Genomic DNA, 20,906 nt, shown 5'->3' with positions numbered 1-20,906 from the left:
CTGAGGGGGACAAGGCTCAGAACACCTGTGATCACTGGCCAGTCGCTATGTGATGGAATGTGGGCACCATTTGGGGCCTTCGGCTGGTGTTTTCTGGGCATTCCCCAAAAATGCAGACGTTCCCTGGTCGTTAGGGGGGAGGGCCACTGACATCATCATCAGCCTCCTTCTCACCACGGCCATCGCAGCAAGCAAGGAGGAAATCTATTTGATGGTGAATGGATACTTCCTGTGTGCACGGCTGCAAACTAATTTGCAGCCATGCACAAGGGCGGCAATTAGCGTGTGCAGGGCGGGGGGGGGGGGGGGGGGGGGCAGCATTTACCTGATACCCGGTCTTTGTAGATTTGCAGCCCAGCGATCAGATCTGAATCAGGTCCTCAGTCCGGTGGGGCGCAGATTCATACGGAGGGGCGTGGCTGAGAGCTACAACGCCCATTTTCAGCACTCTGGGGGCGTGACTCTTTCTGACACTGTTAGATGTCGCACACTAGTGCATGGCATCTATTCAGTTAACATTGCTTAATTTACAAATCAAGCCTGTCTGATCAGAGGTGGACACGTGTGCGCAGTTGGTCGATGTTTGTACTGCGCCACCATCAGAGTCACCATGAATGTGCCGCAATAGTCTGGCACTGGCCGCCATAGTATGTATTAGGACACAGAGGGTGAGATTTAATAGGCTGAGAGATTCAGAAAGTGAGAGATTTGGTAAGAAATCTCCAGATTTTTTAAAGCGGCTATCATTTACACTGCAAAATCAAACTGTTTTTGCCGTGTAAATGATTGCCGTTTAAAAAAATCTGGAGATTTCTTACCAAATCTCTCACTTTCTGAATCTCTCAGCCTATTAAATCTCACCCAGAGTGCCTGACAGACAGTGACTCTTTGCAGGAGGTAATGTTAGAGTGGTGTACAGTATACACGCAGGTGGTGGTATGGTGCAGCCAGAAACTGTCTGTACGGGTGCAGTGGACAATCTGACCCTCCCCCACCACAGCACACAGCCCTTATCTCTCTCCATGCACTTATAGTAGACTGCTAATGGTCCCTAAATTCAATAAACAACCTGGCGGCTCTAGATTGCTTCTGTAAGTAGCAGAAATCAGGTTACAATCTACTAGTAGAGCCTGTGAAATCTATTTCCAGCCTATATGTTAAAACCTCAACACAATACAGTATAATATAACTGTAATTACTATTATCTTTTACTGATAAAATACCAACAAATTGATCAGTGCTGGATATCATTATACAAATTATTAGCAGATGTACAAGATCCAGAGCCTATTAGAGCGGTCCCATAAGGCTGGGTACACACCTGAAGATATAGTGGCAGATGGATTAGGCAACGTGATCTTTATTAACAGATCAGTCATGGCTGATGTCACAAATGGGCGGGCCCTTACATGGCCCGCCCAGTTACACTTTCAATTACTGCCATTCTGATGGTCGGGCGGATCACTCATACACACAGCACGATGTGGCAAGATGTCTTTGTTCACAGACATATTGCTGGTACACACTGGCCGTCGGACCAATGGTTTATTGACCGATCAATATATCACCCAATGGGGCAGATGTATTAAGCCTGGAGAAGAGATAAACTGGAGATACTGGAGATAAAGTGAAAGGAGATAAAGCAACAGCCAATGAACTGTGTTTGAAAATGACAGTTGGAAGCTGATTGGCTGGTGCTTTATCTCCTTCCACTTTATCTCCAGTTTATCTCTTCTCCAGGCTTAATACATCTGCCCCAATGTGTGTACCAAGAAAACTCTGGGTGTAATTGGTTATCCGGTCAATTTACCAACCAGGAGGTAATACAATCAGCCAGAGTATATATGGGGGTAAATGTAATAGGGTGCAAGAAGCCATAAGTGCCATAACATGGTGTTATGCAAGAATGCCCATATTATTATGCCCATATTTTTAAAGTGGAATTTAAGTTAAAAGGGACACCAACCTGGTACCTTGTAAAGGAATATGCCGCTTTAAGAATATATATTTCTTTACTATATATAATATTTTACAATTGTATTATACAGGGAGCTGTCCAGCATTAAAGAGCTTAATATCATTGTCCAGTAAATTACTGTAATAAATAGCGAGCAATCATACAGTATATGAACATTTTGGGCGGTATTCAATCCGGGATTCCGACTGTTGGAACGTCCTGGCAGTCGGGATCTTGGTCAGGATTCGCCCAGCTTGATTCGACAGGCGGAATTCAATGTTCTGCCTGTTGAGTGTCAAAAAGCGGGCGTCTCGGAGAAAACGGACGTGGATTGCAGTGGCTTAAGTTCATTTTAATTGCCTGGAGGCAAGAAAAATATTGGTGCCCTGCCTCTCCCCCCCTCCACACACACAAACACACACGCACACACCACCTCATATAAATATTTGTATGTATGTTATGTATATTATGTTTAAAATAAAAAAAGTGTGACATCTATGGTCCTACTAGGAGGGGAAGTCAGCCGCGGAAGCAATATTGATGGCATTAAATTGACTGATTCAAACTTGCAGGGGAGGAGAGGTGCCCCCTTAGGTGCAGGAGCCCGGCTGCAGATGACTCCGTTGCCTCCCAGAGTTACGCCTCTGGTGGATTGTCAAAAACATGCTGTGAATTCCACAATCCATGGCCATTTCCGACAAAACAGATCTGACTAGTTTTAAAAGTCGGATCTGTTTTATCAGAATCCACCTTCAATGCTTTCGGAAACGTCACCATTGAATAGGCGGCCATCACTATTTCCCCTGTTGGTTCCTTTAGTTTCTATCTATCTATCTATCTATCTATCTATCTATCTATCTATCTAGCAAAGAGTCCGGTTTTTAGGCCAGAGAGGGCACTCACCACCACAGCAGGTAAAATGCTTTTTTTATTCAAGGATTGTAGACAGGCATGGTCAACGTTTCAACCCCGGAGGGCCGTTTTCAAGACAGCTACAGAAGATCAGTGTGTCACCACAGCAAGCCAGGCATATCCTATAATGTACACTTGCTACTGTACATGGAATTGCTATACGTTAGCTATGTCGTGTAGCACAGTAACACAAGTATTTTTGTTTATTTAGTTGACATAATATGATTACTGGGATATGATCTTACTTAATGTCATAAAGCAACCAATAATAAATGTGCTTTAATTAGTCTATTGTAAGCCCCACACACACGCCAGGGATCGCACACTCTCACGACCAGCCCTGCAATCGGCGCATGGTCCTGCGACCAGCGGCTTCCCGGCAAACAGCTGTGTCCCCGTGCTGCTTCCCCCGGCAGTATCTCCCTTTCATCAGCTACCATCGCTGGGTCCTGGGAATGACAACACTACATTGCCAACATGCACAGATCAATGTTATGTGTGACCAATAATCCTAATCTGTTGAGCATCATCTGCAACTTTGTACGTGTTTAACACTACAGTAGTAATTCCTGTGCAGTTAAAGTCCCAGCCCAGCATCTCTGGCGCACATGTGTAACGCTGCTTTTGGGGGGGAGGGTCTAGTGCTGTATGGTATATAGACACGAGGGGGTAATGTTGCCATAGCAACCAATCAGAATCTGTCTATCATTTTGTAGGATGCAACAACAAAAAAATGATAGAATCTGATTGGTTGGTATGGGCAAATCCCTTTTTTTTTTTAGAACCTTTAAATGTACCCCTAGGTGTGTGAGGACACATCCGTACAGTCAAACATAATGATAATCGATAACCACAGTTAAAAAGGTAATCAGCAACAGGAAGCCATTACTATGTCACCCGAGACATCCAGAAGTGTTTATTACAGTACTGTACAATGCACAGTTGATCTTCGTATGTGGATATATTTGCGTCTCTCTCTGTGGCAGATGTATCAAACTTCAAAAAGCAATAAAGTGGAGAGTGACAAACAACCAGCCAATCAGCTCCTATCTGTTATTTTTCAAACCCAGCCTGTAACATGGCAGTTAGGAGCCGATTGGCTGGTGGTTTATCACTCGCCAGTTGAGCACATTTTGAAGCTTGATTCATCTGGCCCTCTGACATTTGGCACACAGTGTTTGTACATCACATTAATACTTATAGGGGGTTATTCTGGGTGATTTGCTTGCATGTGAATTTGCATCCTTGCGAGTCCACCAGCACCCACCCTGTGAATGGTGGCACGCCTGCCCACCATTCATACGGCGCGTATGTTCACATGGCATGCGAATGGCTGGTTTATATATACATCCCTCCCACATCTTTCGATGGTCGCCGACCATTGAAAGATACTGTGTGCAGACGTATATATAAAGTGACTCTCTGGTCACTTTTATATGTGTGTATGGTTGCGCAGAAATGGGCGGGCAGCTGACATCAGGTGCTGTCAGCAGCCTGCCCCCGGCACCCACATCACCGGGCGATTACCATGGGAATACCCAGCATTTTCATGGCAACACCCATGAAACTTTGGGTGTTCCCATGGGCGTGTACCCCGCTCCATGAAACCCCCGCCCCCTGCGAACAATCTGTTTGCTGTGGCCGCATGCACCCAGCGCATGCTCGTGCGCATTCAGAAATCATCAGCCCCGTGCGAACGAACACCCACTACCCAATGAACCAGAATAAGGTCCATAATCCCTGTACGCAGCATGAAATTACAGCCAGAACAGAAATGCATTGAAAATGATTCGGATGATCAATGATGTTTATTAGACTGTATAACGCTGTATGGAAATCTTTGATCTATGAACATTTTAACCTTCACCTTCACCAAATGAAATGATGAGTGTATTCAGATTTCATTAAGTGGAACATGCATCAATCTGGGTATCAGTGTGTACCTGTCTATTCCACTTATAGCATAACGAGTGACATGCAGCAGTCCGTGCACTGCAAGAGATATGCAGAGCGGGGACTGCGTTACAGTGAGCCTACTATGTAACGTACATCCAATACCGCCTCTCCTTCACAATGTAAGCTCTCAGGAGCAGGGCCCTCTTCCCTCATTTGCTCTTCCAACTCTTATTTAAACCATACCTCTCAACTGTCCCAACTGTCACAGGACAATCCCGCGTTGGGGTGGAGGGGCAGTTGGGAATCCAACCTGCTACCTGCTAAGCACAGAAGCGGTGAATTGACAGTGGGCATGATTCGGACCTGCTTGCTAGACAGCACATATTCGGAGCCTAGCGAATTGACGCCGGGCGCTGACGTCATCCGCCTGTCCCGAGCAGGCACACCTGCGTCCGCTGGGGTCCACCCAGCATTTTTATGTGGACACGCCCATGAAAAGCCAGGTGTCCACCCCGGAACGCCCCCTGAATGTCAAACAGGCAGCGAGCGCTCTGGTGAATAAAAATTTTGCCAAAGGTGCTTGCTGCGGGGATCTGCACATGCGCATACACAGTCCCCCATCATTGGAGAGGGGGGACCAAATTTGCTGCTTAAGGTGCAGGTCTGAATGTTCCCTACTGTGAGCATTCGACCAGCATGTATTCAGGGAGACAGAGGGCCTGAGGGCATGGCCAGCAGCTCACAGAGCGCTGGCTGTACTCCCACAGCAGCATACATAGGGTGTGGCCTCGCGGGAGGACTGTGATAATACGCCACGCCCCCTGACTAAGAGACATGCCCCAATTTTGGCTACGCGCCTACAGCACGCAAAGGAGTCCCTAGTTCACACTCCACATAGTTGCAAGGTTTGTTTAAACTATCTTCTACTCATATTCCCTTCAATGTCATTAAATACCTTGGTTCTCTGCCACCCTGATACTTATTCCAGTGTCCTTTTCTGATATAGCCAAATGTATATACCCTGTAGTTGTCCTATATAATCTTGAACTGTATTGTAAGTCACCGTTCGGCAGATTTATTAAGCCTAGTGAAGTAATAAAGTGTCCGGTGATAACGTAGAAGCCAGTCAGCCCCTAACTGTCATTTTTCAAGCCTAGTCTGCACATTTATAGTTGGGAGCTGATTAGCTGCCACTTTATCACCTTCCACTTTATCAATTCTCCAGGCTTAATAAATCTGCCCCATATTTCTTGTTTTGCCTATTTATGTACCCTGTAATTTGGCTCTGCGGATCCCTTGTGGTGCCATATAATTAAAGAATAATAACATAAGATTCCCCAACCGCTCACCTTAATAAACAGAGCTCCCTTGGCGGCCAGCGCGTCTATTCCTCTCCCGTTGGGATAACAGTGATAGGTAGCGTCCAGTATGGGGTATCGGCTTGCAAACATGAGCCCACTGTTCAGGAACTTAAATCCGCAGCAGCCATGGCAGCTGTAGACCCCTACATCATACAAGACATATTCAAAATAATAGTGTAGTTGTTCTTTCAACTTCTCTGCAGCCCGTTTGTCAAACACTTCCTGTAGGCACAGGAAGTCCAGGTTGGCTGGGAAAAAGGCAGATATTTCATGGTCCAGGATATCGTCCATATGCTTTTTTTTCCGGGCTGCAGCTTTCTTAATGATGGATGCCTTGTAAAGAAGTTTGTTATTTATGACACTTTGGTCAGTAGCCCCATCTGCCACCCTGACCTTGACTAGGGAGTCACGAGAAGTGGTACAGCTGTCCAGGCTCCCGCCATCCCCCTCCCTGTGCTTGTGGTTAGGCATTGGGCTTTTTTGGAAGTCTGGTTCTGTTTCGGCCAAACACGCCACATTCACATGTCCACTCATGGCATCAGTCTCTGTGTCGGAGATGTGACCGCTGTCATCCCCACTGATTCGGACAATACATGGACTATCCTCCCCATCACCCATATCCCCACCATTTCTCCCATCCCGTCCCTCGTCGCTGCTGTTCTCTCCAGCATTGTCTCCTTTGTATTCCATTGACGTTGTTCTCTTCATACCCATGTTGACTGCGCGGTGGGTAACATCAGCTCCCTGTGGGGATACCAGGCTGCTGAAGCTTGCAGCACTGATGGAAGTGTTGGTTGGAGAGTCTATGTAAATCTTTATTTGGGGCCTACTGGCCCCATTGCGTATCCTCCTGCCAATTTCTTTGGCCCGTGCTTGAGTGTTAAAGAGGTTAGTGAACCTTGCAAGAGAGTCTGGCAAGAGACAGACGTTGGCCGAGCAAAAGCAAAAGCTTTTGGAGCTGCCTGTTCCTCTCCATTCGGTTAATAACTTAGCTCCACTTGCCCGAGCCTTGTCCTGCAATCGGGAGTAGATATAAGGTCTGCGGACAGCTTGGAGAGGCGACCACACCAGGAAGCCGATGAAAGCAAATGGTAGAGATGAAACAAGCAAGGCTAAGTATATCGGAGTAGTGATGATGATACATAGGGCCTGGAAGTAACAGGGATCATCAGACCTCTGGCGTTTTTCATAGGTGGTAGGTAAGAAAGAGGCCAGGAGACGATCTCCAAGCCACACACAAGGGAATATAAGTGCCCATGACAGGGAGTGGAGGAAGGACAGGAAGCTACTGGGAAAGGGGGAAGTGTGCAAAACCATCTCAGCTCAGTGGTGTCCTCTTCATGGGAGCTTCTGCGTGATGTCACTGTAGTGGAATAATCTGACTGGAAGGGGCAGAAGGCAGGAACCACCTTTAAGCCTTTGCCCAATGGGAGCTACTTGCACGGCTGACAAATATCACCTGGACATGTTTCCAAAACAGAATCTATATCTAGCAACGGGATGCGCTTGTGGCCAGTGGTGGGTCATTGCTTCTCAGAGGCCTTCATGTTTCAGAGGGAATCCTGTAGGCAAAGAAAAAAACAATGGTTGATTAAAAAATTGGACAGGAACTAGAGCAGATTGATGAAGACGACATTATATTGTCTAAGTACTGTATAAGCTTGTGACTATTTTAGGACAACTGAAGTCCACTGAGAATGGTTTATAGACTATGCATCTCATTACAAGTGTCAACGACAAATAAACAATCTATACTCTTCATTCTGACTTCAGGGATGATTCTGATTCATAGTTGCACAGCTGCAGAGAATTGGCTGTACAACACTGTACCACTAATATACTAATGCTGCAGGAGGCATCCGAGGAAAGAAGACGCCTCCTGACAGCCTTGCATATCTGAGGACTGCAGCTGAAGATGAAGCACTGGCTCACCTTCGAGATATTCCCAGCATCTGCCATCTGAGGTCGCCTCCTGTCTTTTTGTGAGGACAGGAAATCTATTAAGGGGCGGAGCAGGTGATACCCCCCCCCCATATCCAGGAATTAGGGCTGACCACACCCAGTCCTGCCCACTAATGGCTGTGCACCATGTCAATCCTGCTGCGGCTTTTGGGAACTGCGAGCCTTTTAAACACTCTGCATGCGCACACCCACAACAGGAGTGGTGGACAAACCTTGGGGTTACTAACACAATTTGTGTCATTTTAGCCACGCCCCTACCCCCCCCCCCCCCCCCCAAGTAGCAAATTTAGGTATTTAAACGCTGGGGAGATGCGGGGGGGGGGGGGGGGGCTGGCGGAATGCAGAAGGCTTGAAGGCTTGCCCACTTTTTTTCGGGAGCGTCCCGGCCATTCCGGGAGGGTAGGCAACCCTGCAGTACTGTAATACCAGCAACAGAATGGGCTGCCGAGTCGGCTTGCAGGAGAGAGGGGAGTAGCGGCATATGATGCCCCTCTCTCTCCTGGACCCCAGCGCCACACAGAGAGAACCGCCGGTCCCACTGCAAGTCCAGCGTCTCTCTCTGTGCAAGGATCAGGAGGCGGAGCCTCCACCTTGTGACAAGAAATCCTGGCCGTCGGCCCCTCTGGCATTTGCCAGACGTGCCAGGTGGCCAGTCCGGCCCTGTGTGATACCTGGCATATTCTATATCAAGGGATTGAGGTGTTGTACACTGATCACCTATAATAGTATCATAATGTGGAATAGGAGATGGTTTCTCTCACATAAACAGCTCTCTCTCCTTGGGACTCCATTAACTCAGTGTTTAGCCAGAAGCCATTTATCTTTCCTCAGGACAGAACAATAACTATTATTTCCTGTGACAACTCCACTGAATAGAAGACGTACAGATCAATTCTGCACCTTCAGTCTGTATGTGTTTGGGGATGTCTGCTCCCTGAGGCGACAACTGTGTAACCACTGAGCTGGTTCTGCGCAGGATGATAGATTTACTGGTGCTCTCTGCAAATATCAATCTATGCAGACTATTGTAACATCTCCACATTTCAAGCTTCGCCAGTTTCATTTCCTATCCATTTTGTTGTGAATAAAATGTATTGTGGTAGAACGTAGAACGTAAGAGGTATGTACAAAGGGCCCAGTTCATGTTTGTAAGTAAAGCAAAAAGTTGGCAAGTGGGCAAAACTTTGCTGCGCTGCTGGTGGGGCAGATGCAACAAGGGCAGAGAGTTTGATTTGGGTGTGATGTGTTGAAACTGAAATCTAAAGGTGCGTAGACACTATGGAGGTTATTCTAATCTGTTTGCACGCCCCCACGCGTTTGCACGGGAGAGCGATGTTTGGCATCTGCTCAAGAGCACTTATGTGCATGTGCAGACACCTGGTGCAAGATGAACAGGCATGGAGAACTGCCTGTTCACTGTCCCGTTCACACCTACCAGTGTGGGCGGGGGGGAGAGATGGGCTGCGCCCATGGGAACGCCCAGCATTTCATGGGCGTTCCCATGGTAATTCGGCAATGGTGCGGGGGTGGGGGTGGGGTGGGGGGCTAGGCGGGCAGCTGATGTCAGCTGTCCGTCCCCTTCCTGCACAGGGCACTCACTGTCCTGAGACACCATAGATGTGACTTAGGTCTGCGAGTGCTGCAAATGGATGTTTATGCTAAATATCCATTCACAAGCGTGTGCGGGGGAATTTGCTGTGCGAGGGGAGCGGGTGGCCTTGCGTACGTCGGGCAGCTTTTGGTGGAAATTCACAGCCTTGCGAGTCAGCCAGAATAAGGTTTGACATCATAATCGTTAATGATATGCACAATAATGATGTTGTTGATGATGTTCCCAGTCTGTGCAAGTGTGTGTGTAACTCTGATCCTTCCACAACTGTGTGACATAATCAGGCAGATCGAGGTCAGCGCTGACATCACACCCCCCCCCCCCCCCTTAAAATTCCTGCTCACACCTGCGTTTTTTCTGATGGTCACAGAAAACAGACGCTTACTACCCCCAAACGCTGGCTTCCTGTCAGTTACATTGCGAGGGGAACTACGATCCATACATATTTCCATTCGGCTGGGCGTGTCAAGCCGATCGCTAAGCAGCGACCGACTGCTGGTTAGCGAGTGGTCTTGAATCACCCCCTAAGCACAATCTTCAGATGGTAGGCTCTAGAGAGGACATTAGTGGAACAGTTCCTCATCATGTTAATTGTATGCTTGTAATGTCTGACAAATGGATAAATGCAGGCTGCTAAAAGCCAGCAGCGTGCTATAAATTCCCACCTTGGCCTATCCTGCTCTCTCAGTAATATCGGCTGCACACAGTATGGGAAGTGCTTCGTGCTGCTCATTAATACCTTCCAGAAGAGCGCTGGGGTTACAAGTGTGGTGAGCAAAAAGCAAAATGTCCCTTGAGGACAATCAATAACTTTTTTAAAACAACAGAATTGGTTTCAAACATGAGGCCATATGTATTAAGCCTAAACAAGTGATAAAGTGGAGAGTGGTAAAGAGTGATAAAGTAACAGCCAATCAACTCATAACTGCCATGTTATAGATTGGGTTTGAGAAATGAAGTTAGGAGCTGATTGGCTGGTGCCTTATCACTTGTTAAAACTTAATACATTTGTCCTTTAAATCCTTACAAATTTGCAGGCCGGAAATCGCTGGCCCTAAGCAAGGTGACTGACAGGAAACCAGAGTTTGGGGGTGGTAACCGCCCGTTTTCTGGGAGTTTCAGGGAGAACACAGGCGTGCCCAGGCGTCTGAGGGGAAGTCATGTGACGTCAGCAACAGTCCCGATCAGCCGGTTTCTATCGCAGCCACTGAGTAAGTCCTGGGCTACGCACAGACTGTACATACTGGGAAAATCTGCACATTAGCAGCCCAGCGATCAGGTCTTAATAACCCCCTCAGTTCCTGCCTGCACATTTCTATCTCTTAGCCTTCCTGGAAACACTGCACTATGAGGCAAATCTAAACTATGATGTTAGGATGCAGGGGGACGCGGACCCCCACGAGGGAGAATAGCCGGGGGCCGTTGGGACCCCGATTGTCGGGGTTTTAACAGTTGGGATTCCAAAGTCGGTGTAATGACTGTCGCAATCCCGACTGTCTGTCAGCCATCCGGCACCCGGCTTACCATGTGGCCAGCTGGTGTCTGGTGATCATCATGCTGTCATGGTGATGGGCCTATTTCTATGTGAAGGCCTGGCGCTGCGGCTCCATCAGCCCTATTGATAATCTGGCCCTGGGAAATCCCCCATCTGTATTACTGTACACAACATGGTGCAGTGATGACTACTGCTCTATTGATTCTGCCTTCTGACCATAGTGCAGATGAATGATGGACATGTGCTTAGAGAGGGTAACTTACATGTTCCTAATGATCAGTCAGATGGACATTGCTAAACAACACATACAGAGTTGTAACTCTTTCATCATCATCGGTCTGGCCTATGGATTGTGTGACCAACACGCCTATTTATTATTATATGCCAATAACTTCGATTTTCTGCTATTTAGTCCTGGAGGCCATATTGGCGGAAGGTCATAAATAACTTAGGTTAGTGCGTGGATAGCAGCACATAACTTACCCTGGCAAACTAGGGGCCACTGATACAGATGGAGCGCTGCTCATTTAGCGGGGGTCTGGCGTACGCATCACCTTACTACGGAGCTCCCCGCCGGTCCCCGTCGCTTCACCGGACCAGTTATGTGCATCTGTGGAATGGTTCCCAAAATCCCAAAAATGTGAACCAGGATTGGGGGTGGGGGCATTCTGAAAAAGGGGTGTATCCAATAATTGAACACTAGAGGGCTGCACAGCTGCTCAGGGAGCCCTGGGTACGCCCCCCAAAATAATAAAATTGGTGGTCGCGGGCCTAAGCCATTCACTTTTAACCAATGCCATGCCCACCCATCCAGTGTCTCCACCTCCTATTGGATTGGCAGGTCCCGATTACATGAAAGTTGGGGGGTATGTTGGTATACGCCATACTTACAGACTTGGTACAACAGGTGGTGTGGTCTCATCATGGGTGTACAGTATGGGGGAGTGGACAAAGGATCAGATCATCGTGGCCCTGCCTCCACTATTTAATGCCCAGATTACCAGCTCTATATAGTGGGAGGCCGGGTTACAATGACGCAATACACGCGGTCATCCTCCTCCCTGAAATGCCCACTTTCAAGGGCAGCTGAGGAGCGTTACTAGAGGCTTAGGAGGGGTGCGGGAGGCTGCGGGAAGAGGGGAGGTGGTATTTTGTGAAACTAACCCTGGAAGACTTGCCTACCTCTCTGGTGGGCTGGGAGAGCCACACGATTTTCAGGAGATTCTCAGCCGATCCAGAGGAATAGACAAGTATGGGATATCAATGGGCTTTATTCTAGTTCATTCTTTCTGACAAAATCCTTCTTAGATGGACAAAACCATGGGCTCTGCAGGTGGGGCAGATGTTACTTGTGCAGAGAGAATTAGATTTGGGTGGGGTTTTACTTCAAAGTGAGATCTATATTGCAGTGTAAAAATAAAGCAGCCAGTATTTGCCCTGCACAGAAACAAAATAACTCACCCAAATCTAATTCTCTCTGCACATTTTACATCTGCCCCCCTGCAGTGCACATGGTTTTGTCCATCTAAGAAGGATTTTGTCAGAAAGAGTGAACTAGAATAAGGTCCAATGTGCTGTAACCTGTCTGTTGTTTGGTTTTATATACTGTATTTGTTACAGTACTACACAATGTTATGTTATCTGTCAATACCAAATGCATGTCTCCTTATGTGGAGTCTCTGTATAATGCTTTGAGCAGGTGTTATGTTTATTCTGTATTATGCTTCTGGTTTTGCTCTTTGTATGTTTTGTTTTTATACTATATATTTGTTCATGGCCAAATTGAATGAATTGCGCTATGAATTGTTTTTTTTTTTCCCGCGAGCCACGGTTTTAGGATAGGGAACAGAAATAAGTCACAGGGAGACAAGTCGGGCGAGTGCGTTGGATGCGGCAACAATTCACAGCACAATTCATGCAATTTGGCCGCAACAATTCCGGATGAGGAAGCTGGTGCATTGTCATGGTGGAAAAAAAAAACGGTACTTGTGTCGTTTCACGGCGGCAGCCTAAGCTACGTTATCAGCATAACCCAACAGCTGCCTAGCATAGTCAGCTTAGTGACTCCGCGGCAACCCTGCGTAGTCAGCTTAGTGTCCCCGTGAGGCAGCTATTCACCGTACTGTTGCCGGGAACTGCATCTCTGTTCCCGGCGTCCCTGGCAAGCCTAGTGAACAGCTCTCACACAGTGCTGGCGCCCGCATTGTCATGTCAGGCACTGTCATGTCAGGCAGGTTAATATGGTCAATGGTTCCCACACAATGTAATAAGCGCTGACTGACTATGCTAACCGTAACGCTGACTGACTACACTAACTACGTAAGCTCCGGCTAGCCACGAACGGGTGGGAACACTACGCTGATACTGACAGGGACGCTTACTACGCTGGCCGCGGGAACACTACGCTGATTCTGACAGGGACGCTATGATAACTACGTAACTGCCGCCGTGAAACTACTCAAGTACCAAAAAAACTAACCTTTGAATCAATCTGAAATTTGGTATGGCGTTTCTTGAAAGATGGTAGTACACGATAGTAATACCAACTTTCCTCAGCAACACCACCTGTCTTCAAACACAGGTACTTATTGATCCACCCTCTTACAAATTGGACATGACATGGCAAATAATACATTTCTGTTGTACCTTTTATTAAATGTACTTCACATTTCCAATAGTGGCATTTAATCTTTACCCCAATACTACTATGCCCAGCAGCTGTTGAACGGTTAATGCATCGTCTCCTCAGCTATAATGTACAGGAAGGCAGGAGATATTGCTGGGAAGACCTGTCCTCCCCTATCACATTTCATATTGGAAGAAGATCTCACTTTACTTCTCCAATTGCCTCTAGATAAGAAGCCGACCTCAGGCCTGACCCCAGGCCAGCATTCAGATGGTCCAGTTACAGCCAATCCTCTACCTCAGACAGATCGATCAGATTTCTCTCGCTCAGACACCTAATTATCTCAGAGTAATGATGACACAGCCGGTAACGCCGCTGGCCAGATCTACAGCCTCACACCTCCCAGAGAGGGAAGAACTTAGGTTCTAGTTGACTCGGAATGGGGCAAATTTCTCCCCCGTTCTGATGTTTGGGGGTCTGCACATGTGCATGTGCGTATTTGCAAAGGCAGGAGAAATCATTGGATGGTCGGCGATTATCGAATGATTTCTCCTGCAGAGGAGGCATTTGGGGGGGGGGGGGGATTGTGGGAGGAAACAAGGGTACCCAGAGGAACCCCACTCAAGCACGGGGAGAATATACAAACTGCACACAGTGAGAGCCATGGCGGGAATGGAACCCATGACCTCCGTGCTGCGAGGCAGTAATGCTAACCATTACACCTTCCTGAGACATGGCTGTATCTTTTGCCGCAGCCGCATCTGAATGTGAATCAGGCCCTTAGACTGAATGGATGCCCTGAGTGTTCTCAAGGGTGCAGATAACTGCGTAAACAAACAAGATGTCAGTAAAATGAGAAATCTTCCTTTTCCTATCAACCCAAATCGCTACTCTGGTTGTCTGTCCATTTCCCATTCCAGCAATCATTTCCAAAATGAGATAGTTTTGTTTCTGAGTAATAGGAACCACAGCCGAACGGTGTTCTCCCACCATTTCAGCACATATGATTGGATTTTCCGATGCATTGCTAATGCCACGAAGCAGAATAATCCGCCGTCCTCCCAGAACAATACCATCACCGGATTCCACAGGCGGGAGCTAGCCAGCTCCTGGCCATAGATCACACACACAGATGACATTACACAAATGGATATGAGACAGAACGACTAAGCTGGGGTTACGTTAGGTCTTTGTTATGATGAAGCAATGTTACATTTATATTGAAATGTAATTACCTCTAATGGCAGTGGATCTTTACTGACGGTTAAAGCAAAAGCCCTGACAGATGATAACATTTATTCTATAAGACCATACATTACCTCATGAGCTCAGAAGATATTAACACATATTGATCTATCACAGCAACCGGAGTTCATTTATGTATTGAAAACAATACAAAGGCGCATCTCCTTCTTTACCGCTGGACACCACCATTCTGCTATTTGTAGTGCACCAGTACAGGTGCTTTCTACACAACTCTCCTGGGTGGTGGCCCTTGGTGGACATCCACTAGATGCCAACGGTAAGACAAAGTTAAGACTGCTAACACGTTTTATTCCATTTTTACTACAATCTACTATAACACGGTTCATTGAAGCTTCATTTAAGTCTTAATTCATTAATTTACTGTGGTTAAGGCCTCATTTGAGGTTCTGCCATTTTGATTTAGGGGTTTATTCAGTAAGCAGTGAAAAGGTGAGCCAGTGAAGAATTTGCCCATGGCAACCAATCAGCTGCCATCTATAACTGTATAGTATTCACAGCATACTTCCATATGAGGTGAACGTGGAAGATCCATTCTAGGATTTAGAGAAGCAGCAGCAAGGCTAGTAAGATCCAGTCCGGGTTTTCCTAAGATGTATTGTGAAAATCATTAGTCTGCTAATTAAAAACACCTGTTTCTTCCTGTTAAATGTTTGTCCAGAGCAGAGGGTCAAGTTTCCCAATGCCCTTTAGTGGCTGAGCAATAGGCTGGGTAATGTGTGGATGAAGTTAGGTTTCTCTGGAGTGTTCCCTTATTGTTAAGCCTATGTGTTGCCTGCTGGATAACCTGGGATGTTGTAACTGAAGAACTGCTAAACTGTTAGCTTGTATGCTGTCTACCCGCTACAAATAAAGAACCTGACTCTAATTTCCATCCAGTCTATGTGATTCCTTGTCACACTTGATAAAAGTTACTTTAACGCTGATTGGTTGCCATGGGTAACTTCTCCTCTAGCCCACTTCTCCACTCTTGTCACTGCTTCATATATAGACCCCTTACTACATGTCAAGAGTAGGTGCGTTATGTACATAACTAGCATTTGTTCCACTCTTGAAATTCATCATATCAAATCAAGTTTAAAAATCCTAGGATGAATTCCTTGATGAGAGGATTCATTTATCTTCACATTGGCTTTGATCCCGGCTTGCTTCATAAGCCATTGTTCTTCATGTCTCTTTTCGTTCAGATGTTGATGTAATTAATCTGTTTTATTGATGAGGTTGTCAAATTCCCCCTGAGCTTTGTTTTATGGAGAAATAAATCTATATAGATGGTGATCAATAAGCAGTTAGGCTATACAGAGTCATTTACAGTCAGGTATTCCATTTGGATATATCACTGGTTCCCAAACTTGGTCCTGAAGACCCCAAACAGGTCACGTTCTCCAAAAATGGAGAATGTGTGTAGAAAGCACCAGACAGATCCATCTGCACATCTCTGCAAAGTCCCACTGTCTGACCAATCGGAACACTTCAATTCATTCCTAGGGCATTATCCACAGGTGAGCTATGAATTGCAGCAGGTTTCCTATGGCAAAAGTCCTGACAACCACTGGCGTAGCTATAGCTCCGCAGACCCCGTGGTAGCCTGGAGGCGCTGGGCAAGTTAGGTCGCCGCGGGGTCTGCAGTAGCTATTGTTATGGCCGCCACCGCATCTGGTGCTGCCATGCCGGGACCAGCAGATCCTCCTGTCTGCTGCAGTTCCGGCGCTCCGACTGATAGAAAGTAATTTGCAAAATGGCCACCCCCCTCACAGCAGACGGGTATAAAGGATGCTAGAGGAGGTGGCAACCTCCTCTTGCATCATAAATAATGGTCTGCTGTAAGGCGGCGGCCATTTTGCATGTGACATTCTATCAGGATGAGCGCCGGGACTGCAGACCGGAGGATCTGCTGGTCCCGGCGGGCCGGGCAGCTGATGATAGTAAGCACCGAACAGTGAGTGGACGGAGGGGGCGCTCAAATTGTAGTGGTGGTGGGGGCACTGAAATTGAAGTTACGCCACTGCTGCCCCATCCGGGCACGGTCCCATACCAATGTTTTGGGGACTGCACATGGGCATACTCTATTTTTCACCTGTGCAGCCCCCCTTTAGCATCTGGGCAGGCCAGAGGCAGACGGTGGCAGGAATGGGGCTCACCCATGGGAATGCCCAGCATTCGGTGGCGGGCGGTGTCTCAGGCGCTTGGTAAGTTGTGATGTTCGCAGCTGATCAAGCCAACCTGAATGGGGCCCAAAGTGTATTTATTTATTTTCTATACAACTATTTCTCCTGGTAGTGTTGGTACGCAGTCTATGTTTATCTAGAAGGGGAATGCACTTTTTTTCCAAACCTGTTCCCATAGGTGCAGGCTTGCCAAAACTTTGGCCATCCAGCTGTTGTAATACTACAAAAGCCAGCATGCCTTGTCATAGCATTCCCTAATAGCAAAACAGTGGCATGGCATGATGGGACTTGTAGTTTCACAACCGCTGGTGGGCATAGGTGGTTATTTTGGTTCACTCTTTCTGACAAATTCCTTCTTAGATGGACAAAACCATGTGCACTGCAGGTGGGGCAGATGTAAAATGTGCAGAGAGAATTAGATTTGGGTGAGTTATTTTGTTTCTGTGCAGGGAAAATACTGGCTGCTTTATTTTTTTACTGCAATATAGATCTCACTTTGAAGTAAAACCCCACCCAAATCTAATTCTCTCTGCACACGTAACATCTGCCCCACCTGCAGTGCACATGGTTTTGTCTCTCTAAGAAGGAATTTGTCAGAGTGAACCAAAATAACCCCCATAGTTTGGACATGCCGTCCCTAGGGAACCCATCACTGGTGGTCAACTGGCCTAGGGCTGGGTGGAACCATAGGAGGGGTGTCTCCCACCACTGCTGGTCTCCCCACTATTCTTCCACCAGTCCTGGGAGACCTATTGTTTTTTAAAAAGGAGCCGTCTCAGATCCTAGAGCTCTATGCAGCCCCCATACACTACAGTGGGCTGTGGCAGTATCGGGCTTTACAAACCAATATGGTTCTATGTTGTTTTGCTTTTTTTTAAGGGTCAAAACAGCTTTTAGTAAATGCTGTATGTTGTCCTTAGTATTTGTCAGTAATCCGCAGCAACGCCCAACAGTTTGCAAGCCTCTGGAAAAACTGGTGCTTAGTAAATTTACCCCCAACACTTAACTCCTTAATTCCTGTAAGAAGATTAACACAAGGATATATTTACTGTATAGGAAATACTATGGGCAAAGCATCTGATTGAGCTTTGTTAGTAAAGCAGAAAAAGCACACAACTGGGCAAAACCATGCTGCACTGCAGGTGGGCAGATTTAACGTGCAGAGAGAGTTAGATTTGGGTGGGTTATTTTGTTTTCTGTGCAGGGTAAATACTGGCTGCTTTATTTTTACACTGCAATTTAGATTTCAGTTTAAACACACCCCACCCAAATCTAACTCTCTGCTCTTAATACATCAGCCCCACCTGCAGTGCAGTATGGTCAGGTTATGGTGTAGCGGATCGACCATGTCTAGTTAGACAACCACGTGGTTGACCACTTATGGTCGAACGCGTCTAGTTAGACGCATAAACATAGTCATCAGCGTCTAGATCAGGGGTGGCCAAACCGGTCCTCGAGATCTACCAACGGTCCAGGTTTTCCAAATCCCCTAGCTGCTGCACAGCTGTAGTCATTACTAACTGTCACATTTTCAAACCTGCTGCATTCATTCCTACGATCAGGGCTATTTTTGTGCAGGCTCCAGCAGGAACTGTGGCCCTTATTCTAGTTCACTCTTTCTGACAAAATATTTCTTAGATGGACAAAACCATGTGCACTTCAGGTGAGGCAGGTGTTACTTGTGCAGAAATAATTAGATTTGGGTGGGGTTTTACACCTGCAGTGCAAATGGTTTTGTCCATCTAACAAATATTTTGTCAGAAAGAGTGAACTAGAATAAGGGCCACAGTTCCTGCTGGAGCCTGCACAAAAATAGCCCTGCCTACGATACATACAAATAAATAAAACAAAAACACAAATAAAAGACCAATATGGCCTCTATAGAACGCTTCCCACAATGCAGGAAACATTAGCTGCACTTTCCGGTGTGCAGCCTCCACTCCAGTTTGCATTTAGAATCAGAATCACTTTATTGCCGAGTATATCAGTGCACACAATACACAATACACAATAAACGAGGAATTTGTTTCCGATAACCCATGTTCCCATACAATATACATACATAACAAACTATTACCAAATTTAGTTGTAATTTATTATATTTATTGTTTTTAACAAAAGTCTTTTTTTACTTTAGTAAGCTGTAATTTTATCATCCCTTTGCCTTGGGCATATCTGCTTCCAGACCTCCCTCTGCATGTATGAATCTGACGCCGAGCCAATGGTAAGAAGATTGTGTTAAAACCACGCAATTAGTAATGAACAGGCTATTGGCCAGCATATGCATCTGAATTATTAATACATGACATGCTTAGGGTGATCAATAGATTTTAGTACTGGCAAAGGAAAAACTCCATTAGCACTGCACTAACACAGTAACTACGTAGCTGGTGAAGTTGAACAAATACATAAATCCATCACATTTAACCTTTTGGAGGATTTCCTCTGTATTGATCCTGTGGAAAGTAAACAATAAACTCAGTAATGTGACTGCTGCTTTCGAAAACTTATTATTTCCCTGTTAACCCAAAGATCGGATCTTTCCGGGTTCCTGTTTCCATTGTAAATTTATTGACACTTACCTTTATGTTGAAGATGTCTAAATAAAGAGGTGACATTGCCATCGCTGATTTACGTGTGACATAATACACGCTCAGTAGCACAGTGCCATGGAAAAGGCTGCATAGATACTGTACACAGTAGTAGATAACGCTTTCAGCACCATGGACAGGGGATCTCTGCTATCATGTGCAAGTCACTTAGAGGCCGATTCAGCCTGTTTGAATGGGGCCGAATCAGCCTGCTCGAATGGGGCCGAATTCAGCTCCATCCCCGATGGTCATGATTTCAGCATGTGGACGCGCGAATATGCGCAAGCGCAAACCGCACATTCACCAGAGGCGGGCATGGAGCTGTAGGAGGGGGACACCCAGCATTTTATGGGTGTGCTCATATAAACGCAAGGCGTATCCCAGCGAGAGCAGGCGCATCGATGCCTGCTAAAGTCAAAAGGTCGACATGACACTTTGATGGTGTCCATGTCGACATTCATAACAAAAAACCTGCGAAAAACTCATGTCGACCTTTTCACTGTCGACCATCCCATTGTCGACCTAATGCTTGTGTCAACATTCCAAGCCTGTCGACCTTAGCCATGTCGACCTTAGCCTTGTCGACCTATTTTATGTCAACCTTCAGTGGTCGACCTAATATGAGTCGATCCAATGACCCCTTCCCAAATGTGGCTACTATTTATTACTCTGGACAGTCCTGCAAATACATTTTCTACATGTCGTCATTGGGTTTACGTCTAAGGTGCCCATACACTAGTAAGATTTATCTTCAGATCTGGCTGGTTGAAACAAAAACATGGTTATGGATGAGTGACAGTTTGTCAGGTTTCCAGCATTTCCAAGCAAATGGTCAACTGTCATTTGCTCTCATCCATAACCATATTTTTGTTCCAACCATCTAGATCTGAAGATAAATCTGCGTGTGTATGGCCACCTTTACTGTAACTGAGACCGTCACGTCAGTCTACATGAATAGATTGCGCGTTTCTTGTTTGTTTTTTTACTTGCATATAATAATCTTTTATGCATCAGCCATTTAAATATATTCCATTCGATATTAAAGCGGTGTGACTGGAAAACAATG

At 46.3% G+C, this 20,906-nt stretch overlaps 1 protein-coding gene across 3 annotated transcripts in view; it reads right to left on the bottom strand.

Annotated features, from left to right (window-relative positions):
• The window catches only part of SMPD3 (sphingomyelin phosphodiesterase 3), a 123,467-nt gene that overhangs the window by 22,983 nt on the left and 79,578 nt on the right, over window positions 1-20,906 (bottom strand). For all 3 annotated transcript variants that reach the window (XM_083165655.1, XM_083165654.1, XM_083165656.1), the window contains one exon: window positions 6,115-7,688. In XM_083165655.1, coding sequence (XP_083021781.1) covers window positions 6,115-7,443 — 1,329 coding nt within the window. In that variant the 5' untranslated portion in view covers window positions 7,444-7,688. The remainder of the gene's footprint in view (window positions 1-6,114; window positions 7,689-20,906) is intronic.

Source organism: Crinia signifera, chromosome 11, assembly GCF_055691185.1.
Source record: "Crinia signifera chromosome 11, ASM5569118v1, whole genome shotgun sequence".
Lineage (NCBI taxonomy): Eukaryota > Metazoa > Chordata > Amphibia > Anura > Myobatrachidae > Crinia > Crinia signifera.
Note: the sequence above shows the minus strand (reverse complement) of the source record. Positions and strands in the feature narration are given on the sequence as shown.